Below are 8,589 nucleotides of genomic sequence, written 5' to 3'. Positions count from 1 at the left end.
ATAGATTCACAGACTATTCTTTTTGTCCTTTGTTTTGGCTAACCTTGTTGCTAGTTTTGTTTCCTTCAGGCTTAAGCACCCTGCACTTTCCGGTGACTGCCTAAGCATGTAGCATTCTTGGAATTCCTGCCAGCTCGTTAAAGAAATGACCTCTGGAATGGGACTTTTTGGGGGCAGGGCCATCTCTACATCCAATTTCAGCATGAAGAAGCTATGGAAAATGAGACCTTCACCCCTCACCCCAAGATTTTGAGCCCCAATCGTTCAAGGGGGGTGGAAATGATGATAGTGTTCTGTTTACTTATTTTGTGTTATCCTTGCTGTGTTGTTTATTGTTATGATATTATTGATCCTATGTAATGGATACAAGGATTTAGGGGTGGACATTTGAATTATTAATAATTATTTTGGGAATGATTGATTGAAGAGATTATCTTGCTGGGACCTAGGGGTGGATCACATTTGAATCGTTAACCAATGTTTAGGAATGTCACCAAATGATATGTTTTGCTTTATAATGAATGATATGTTTTAGTTTCCTTTGTAATTGAATCACAATGTATGTTCTAGGATACATGGCTGATTAGATTATGTATCCTATAACAAGGGGTGGAGTGTAGCCAGAATGGCCTTTGTTTTCTTTGAATGACTCAGCTTACCTCATTGAGCCTCTGGACACTGTGGCTTGCTCTTCCGGGGCAGGAGGCCCGGGGAGCATGCCGGGAAGCAGACAACTTCCTGTGTGATGAGTCATGGGGCTGGCTGAGGGGAGGTGTTAACGGCTATGCTAGGGGGAGGGGCCAACTCAGGAACCAATCGGCCCTGGTCATTCGGGCGGAGCTTGATGATGTCAGAGACCCTATAAGAGGGGAGAGGACAGCTCGAAGAGATTCTTCTCTTTCCTTTTCCGGTTGGAGCCAGCGACAGTTACGACAGTTACGTCAGTTACAGCCACAGACACAGCTGAAGCAGGAGCTGCCAGTAGCAGAGCTAACCTACGGGAGAAAGCTGAACAAAGACTTCAGGCCATTACAGCGACAGTTACAGCGACAGTTGGAGCCAGAGGCAGTTACAGAGGCAGTTACGACAGTTACGTCAGTTTCAGCCACAGACACAGCTGAGGCAGGAGCTGCCAGTAGCAGAGCTGATCTACGGGAGGAAGCTGAACAAAGACTTCAGGCCAGTGGGTAATCTTATTACCATCGAGGGGGAAGCATGATTTTGCTTTACGCAATCATGCTTCTCTGTAGCCTCCTGGTTACTCTTGCAAGGCGTACTTATTGGGCCTGGAAGATTATGATCAACATATCAAAATGGGGTTGCTGGTTCATGGGTTGGTTACTGTTGAGCCTAAATAAATGTTTTGATTCTTCTGCCTTCTACTTTGAGAGTTTCTTATATCCGGCGATTCCGAACCTTTCAGACATGTTTATGATCCTCTTTGAGATTATAAACTCGGCCCTCCTGATACACACGTATGATCATTTGGCCAAAACACAGTCGGTTCTGGACTAGAGACATGTGGGCTGCCTTTGCACTGTTACAGCATCTCAGATATTTCCTTCACTATCCCTTTATTCTCTGTGGTTCTTGTTTGTGTGTATGGTTTTATCTATATGTAATTAAAGAGTTGATCATGCTACACTGCTCTAATTTAATATATATTTGACATCCACATGGACATTTTTCAGGTAGCTTTAATTGTACCATTCCCTCCCCAGCCCTTCCAGACTTTGCATGTCAGAGAACTTGTTATTTTCCAGTTTGGTCCAGACCTGCAATTCAATCAGTGTGGTGAACATCCATTGTAGAGATTCGTTCCCTTGAAATCTTGTTTGTACGTAGTTGTTTGGATGTTTTCTCCCTGCACTGGGCTGTGAGCTCCTTGAGAGCAGGGACTGGCTTTTACCTTTCTTTTATATCCCTGGCGCTTCGTATTTTGTTTCTGTCCAGTCATATAGTCATGTCTGATTCTTCATGACACCGTGGACCACACTGTCCATCAGTTTTTCTTGGTAAAGATACTGGAGTGGTTTGCATTCTATCCACTGACCCATGGAGCTGCCCCCAGGACTTAGTATAGTGCCTGGCAAAGAGTTGGCACTTAATAAAGACTTGACTTGAGATCACAAAACTAGAGCTGAAAGGGATCTCAAAGACCATCTAGTCCAACCCCCTAATTTCATAGGTCAGAAAATTTGAGGGCATTTGGAGGTCAAGTGATTTGCCAAAGGTCACCCAAGAAGCAAATGTCAAAGGTAGGGTTCGAACCCCAGTGCTCTTTCAATTGCACCGTATTAGGCTTCATGATTTTTTCCTTCTTTCTTTCCTTCTTTCTTTCTTTCTTTTTCTTTCTCTTTCTTCCTTCCTTCCCTCCCTCCTTCCTTCCTTCCTTCCTTCCTTCCTTCCTTCCTTCGTTCCTTCCTTTTTTGTTTTTTCCCAAATTTTATTCAACATGAAACATATCTCTAAAGTTTTATTGAGGAGGTTGACCACATCCATGACCAAATCCACTTCTAAACTAGAATTCTGTTGCTGACCAAGCCCCAGCCTCAGCCTTCTTGTCAGCACCTGGGGGAGCAGCACTTCGTCTGTATGTGCCTCTGTCAGCTTCACCCCAAGTCAGCCGGGCAGGTCGCTTGCTCTCCAGACCTTTGGGCCTTGGCCTTCCTGTCTCAGCATGACTTCTGCGGAGTGTGGCAGGCACAATCCTAGGGAGCAGGTGAAGGTAGTCCCGGAGGTACTGAGTGCCCTCATTGGTGAGGTACCAGTAGAAATGCCTCCATGGGAACTGCTCCTTAACATAGCCACAAGACTTTAGAGACTGCATGGCCTTCATGACATGGAGATTGGGCACATTCTTGTCTGCCAGCTTGGGGTGCTTTGGCATGTGGACATCCTTCTTGGCTACCATTACTCCCTCCTTAAAAAAGGAGTTCATAGATGGCAATTTGGTTCTTCTTGGGCATCAACATCTCCCCAGCGTGGGTGGTTGCTGCTCTAGGCTTAGTGATTTTCATGGAGTATTTAGAAATTAAGTTACTTGGCAAAGGTCGGAGAGCTGACACATGCCAGAGACAGGTTTGAACCCACTTCTTGCTGATTCCAAAGCTGGCCTTCTACCCGTGACATCACCCTGTTTCTTAGAATAGTGATATTGATGGTAAAATATAGTGCTCTAGCTCACTATGTATGTGTATCATTCATTCAGTGCTGCCTTTGTTTGTGAGATTAAAAAGGCAAATTGAACACCCTTGAATGATAGATGCTATATAAGAGGTGAAAAAAGCACATCTCCAGGGGCAGGTGGGTGGCACAGTGAATAAAGCACCAGCCCTAGAGTCATGAGGACCTAAGTTCAAATCCAGCCTCAGGCACTTGGCACATACTAGTTGTGTGACCTTGGGCAAGTCACTTAACCCCAATTGCCTTTCCTTCCCTCCAAGAAAAAAAAGCATATTTCCATCATTTCTTCATAAGTAGCTTATTACAAAAAAAATTTCAGTGCTTGGCATAGCACCTGGCACATAGTAGGTGCTTAATAAATGCTAGTTGATGGACTGGTGACTTTTACTGGGAAAATTTGATAAGTGCAGTTTACGAGATTGTAGATATCTAGATGAAACAGATATCAGAGGTCATCTAGACCAATGTCCAAAATGCAGCATGCAGTGTGATTTTATGTGGCCCGCCTGTGGGTTTTAATTTTCATGAGCAAAAAAATAAAATAATAATTTGCATGGAATGTGTATTAGATTTTTAATTCCATCACTAATAAATAATCTCATTGATGTTAATTTTCTTTGGTGTTTTTAAGCAGTATTACGGACAGAACATAACATACGGAATTTTCAATCCATCTGTGGGATGCGTTCCGTCTGTATGATGCAGACAAGTCAGTATGCACCTACCTTTATACTGTTGTGTTGTCACTGTTGTTTTGTGTTTGCTTTCGCGCTTCGCTCCTTGCGCCGTCGTATTGATGACGATTGCTCCCCCACTTTGCATTAGTGTACTGTATTCTGTATTTTTTATTCTGGGTGCAGCCCTCGAATAATTATTTTATTTTAATGCGGCCCTAAAATAACCTAAGGTTGGACAGCCCTGATCTAGACCATACTAAATGACTTGCTCCGACCACACAGGTAGGAAGTAGCAGTGGGGAACTGGAGTTAAGGCTTCTGACTCCAGAACCAATACTTTGTATTCTACCACATTATCTCCTTTATTTCCTTATGTTCTGTGGTATTAAAGAAAAAGATAAGAAAAAAAGAGAAGAAATAGGCATGGCCACATGTTGGCAGCAAAGGATATTGGGAAATGTAGTTTTCCTAGCTGAAAAGAAACTGAAAAATCACAAGAAGTAAAGCAATCTGCTGCTGCTGCTGCCAACTTGGGGCTATGCCACCGTTCAATGCAGATCACTGACAATCACCTCCTCTACTCTAAAATGTCTGGGCACTACTGGGGAAGTATGTTCTTCCTAATAGTAATTTGTTATCCCTCAAAGAGAAAGAGATTTGAAAATGAAGTTGTTATTTTCAGAAAATAAAGAAGGCTTTTCTGTTATGTTCTACTGTTGGTGCAAGTCAGAGGTAGCAGATGGCGTGCAGTGAGTGGAGCTGTTAAGGACTCGAGGATGGGAAAAAAGCAGCCTGAGATGGAACATTACTGTGGCTCATGGGAGTGGGGGGAGGATGAAAACTCCACTGCCAAGACGGTGCAAATGGAGACAAAGAGCCTGAAAGAGCAGAGGGAGAAAAAAGCAACAACATTAGAGGGAGGCATTCATAAGGATCTTTGGTTTGAGAAATATTTTCAATAAAAGGAAATTTGGTTTCCTAGGAAATCACAGCACAGTCTAAAGCCTTCCTCCTTTCCTTGATTCTATTACCTTGAGCATTTAGCTCATGTTACTCATTAAACAATAGTACTCCTTAGAGACTAGTGTTCACAAAGATATACTTTACCTCTGCATGGTCTCCATGTTATGAGAGGGTTTATGGTGTACCCAGTAAGCAGCCAGACTCAAAGCTGGAGAACCTGGGTTCAGAGTCTGTCTCTGACGCAAACTGACTATATGACCCTGGTTAAGTACTGCATAGCTCTCTAAGACTTTATCCATCCTGCATCAATAAAGGGAATTTTCTCACCTGGGACTTCCCAACACCAGTAAAAGCAGTCACTCTTTCCTCCATATAAAAAAGAAATAAATCATCAAGTGCCATCATTCTACCACAATATCATAATTTTTCTGCAGATAATATTTAGCAGTACTTAATATCTTCGGAATTCTCTCAGATGCTTAACTTTAAATGGAGAAAGAAATGGCTAACCAGTCTGGTACCTTTGCCAAGAAAACCCCAAATGGGGTCAGGAAGAATTGGACACAACTGAAAACAACTAAACTCCATCACACTTAACTCTTAAATCTAACAACAGCACATGACAAATTTTTTAGCCTTTTTTTTTCTCCCAAAGATGCACCGCCAAAAATTAGATTGTGAAAAAAATACGACTGCAGGAGTACTGTTCACTCCACCTCTATTTTCTCCTTTCTGGAACAAAAAGTTTCTATGGAAGTCTGCTACTCTGTTGCAAACCTGCTAACTTTCACCAACCGGACCTGGAAATAACGCTGAGCTCCTAAATAGATAACCATGAAGTGGATTGGTTATCTTTAGGTCTTGGTCTGAGTTTCTGTCTCAGGTCCATCAGAGCAGACCAGAAAGATATTTTTATAACATGTAGCTCCATAGAAGTCTATTTTTTTCCAACATTAGTAGGTACTATTGATTTTGTATAGATACATATTGTTGACTTGACCAGAACTGGCCTCTAACCCAGGGGTGACTGGAGACAAGACACAGCAGGCTAGAGAGAGGAGAGTTAGAACACTGACAAAAATTTAATTAATTCCAGAGTGAGGAAAATGACATTTGCAAATGGAAGCCCCCTTCTCCCAAGAAGTAGGGCTAAGCATGCTGGACCAAAAGCAGATCTTATATACATAAAAACAGCAAATGGACTGAACCATGACATGATCATTTTTAAGTCTTGAGCTACTGTTCCCATAGGCCCTGTGGGAACAGCATTGTCTCAAGTCCTGGAGGTCATGATAACTTACAGGGTACAGAATCAGAGATCTGTGATGTGAACAGGAGTACAGTACCTGTCAATGACAAGGAACAGAGATTGTGAATATATGATGGATGGCCCTAGGAAATGGGGGAGCTAAACCCCTCAGTGGACACCTGGTGCTGATCCAAGCAGTACACTTTGCCAGAGGGTGAGATCATTTCAGAGTGCAAAGGATTATTGTTATGCTAAGCTCAGGGCACAGCCTGCTTGCTGAACCTTAGCTCTGGAAAACTGGGTATTTCCAAAATATTTTGATGATATGTATATGTGTGTCTGTGTATATACATACATATGTATTGTGTTTATATATATATATATACATATATATATATATATACTTACTAAAAGATATCAAAAATAATTTCACATTTTGGCTACATTCAGGCTTTAAAGAGGCATTAAAAAAAAAAAACAAAGAAGGCAAGGTTCAAAAAAAACCTCTTAGAAACCTACTGCTTACAGCCAAGATGGCAGAGTAGATGCAACAACCCAGCTGGACTCTCCCAACATTCCCCTCCAAATAACTTTAAAATTGTTTTCATTTAGCCCCCTTTTTGCTTCCTGAGAAAGAGGGATCCACTCTTTAAAGGGGGAAGGAAGAGGAAGAATAAGAGAAATTATCACACATAAAAGAGGGATGCAAGAAAGAGCTTTTTTTTAGATTGGAGAGTAAAATGGGGAGAAGGGTGCAACGCTTAAACATCACTGTCATCTAAATTAGTTCAGAGAGAAAAGAATATGCACGCATACTCAATTGGGTATAGAAATCTGTTTTACAGAAGATGGAAGTAGGAGGGGAAGGAGATAAGAGAAGGGCAAGGGAGAAGTAAATAAGAGGTCAGATTAAGAGAGGCAGTGGTCAGAAGCAAAACGGTCTTTTGAGAAGTGACAGTGTAAAAAAAAGAGAGAAAAATAAATGGGAGAAAAAGTTTGACAAAGGGAAATAAACAGTTAGTAATGATAAACATGAATGTCAATGGGATGAACTCACCCACAAAACAGAAGCAGAGAAAAGAATGGGTTTTTAACCAGAATTCAAAAGTAAGTTATAAAAAGTATGTTAAGAAACACACAAAACAAAGACACACACAAAATAAAAATAAGGGGCAAGAGCAGAATCTATTATACTTCAACTGAAGTAAAAAAAAAAGGCAGACGTAGCAATCATGATCAGAGACAAAGTAAAAGTGAAAAATAGATCTACTTTTAAAAAAATCAGAGAAACTATATTTTTTCTAAAAGGTACCACAGAAAATGAAACAGAATCAATACTAAACATATATTCACTAAATGGCACAGTATCTAAATTCTTAAAGGAAAAGTTAAATGAAGTACAGGAAGAAATAGACAATAAAATTATACTAGTGGGGGACCTCAATTTTCACTTCTCAGAGCTAGATAAATCTAGCCATAAAATAAATAAGAAAGGAGATGAATAGAATTTTAGCAAAGTTAAATATGATAGACTTCTGGAGAAAACTGAATGGCAATAGAAAGGAGTATACCTTTTCCCTCAGCTGTACATGACACCTTCATAAGAACCAACTATGTATTAGGGCATAAAAACCTACTTTGGAAGAGCAGGAATATTAAATGCACCCTTTTCAGACCATGATACAACAAAATTAAGTTTAATAAAGGGCTTTTTAAAGCATAGGTTAAAAACCAATTAGAAACCAAATAATCTAATCCTAAGGAATGAATAGGTCAAAAAAATCATACACTAATTTCATAAGAGAGAATAATGGCAATGAAACAACATACCAAAATTTGTGCGATGCAGCCAAAGAAGTACTTAGGGGAAAATGTATATCTCTAAATGGTTTACATCAATAAAAAAGACTGATGAATCTCTAGGCTGGTCCACCATCTCATAAGACACCCAGGCCATGTGCACCTCACTCCCATATCCACTCCTCACTCTCCAGACTTCTCCATGTCCTCACCCACCTCCAACCTTTTCCAATTCCCTTTTATGCATTATTTTTCTCCTTTAGAATGAAAAGACCTTAAGGAGCAAGGACTAGCTTGTTTGCTTGCTTTTATATCCCCAGCAATTAGCACAATACCTGGCATCTTAAGTTCTTAATAAATGCTCTAATGGCCTATGTGTATATGTCTCTGTGTATGTTTGTCTATATGTGTGTCTCTATTTCTCTCTGTATCTTTCTGACTCTCTCCCTCCATCTCTGTTTGTCTGTCTGTCTCTGTCTCCTGTCTTTCTCTTTGTCTCTGTCTCTCTGTCTCTGTCTGTCATTTTCTGTCTCTGTCTCTGTCTGTGTGTGCATGTGTCAGTCTGTCTGTCTGTCTGTCTCATCCCAAATAAGTAATAGGCACAATAGAATAGGGATGGACTAACCTTTTGTCATGAGAAGGTATTATAGAAGATACTATAAAAAAGCAACATGGCACAGAGAATAGAGTGCTAGTCTTGGTGGCAGGAAGCCC

The 8,589-nt window shown here is 40.8% G+C and overlaps 1 protein-coding gene across 1 annotated transcript; it reads right to left on the bottom strand.

The window, feature by feature from the left end:
• Nucleotides 1–2,521: 2,521 nt before the first annotated feature.
• On the bottom strand, nt 2,522–2,941 carry LOC118841382 (40S ribosomal protein S10-like). Its single transcript, XM_036748770.1, has one exon. It carries the CDS (start codon nt 2,939–2,941, stop codon nt 2,522–2,524), a length of 420 nt encoding a protein of 139 aa, XP_036604665.1.
• Nucleotides 2,942–8,589: the final 5,648 nt, after the last annotated feature.

Source organism: Trichosurus vulpecula, chromosome 3 (genome assembly GCF_011100635.1).
Source record: "Trichosurus vulpecula isolate mTriVul1 chromosome 3, mTriVul1.pri, whole genome shotgun sequence".
Taxonomy (NCBI): domain Eukaryota; kingdom Metazoa; phylum Chordata; class Mammalia; order Diprotodontia; family Phalangeridae; genus Trichosurus; species Trichosurus vulpecula.
This window is presented reverse-complemented; position numbering and strand designations above follow the sequence as displayed.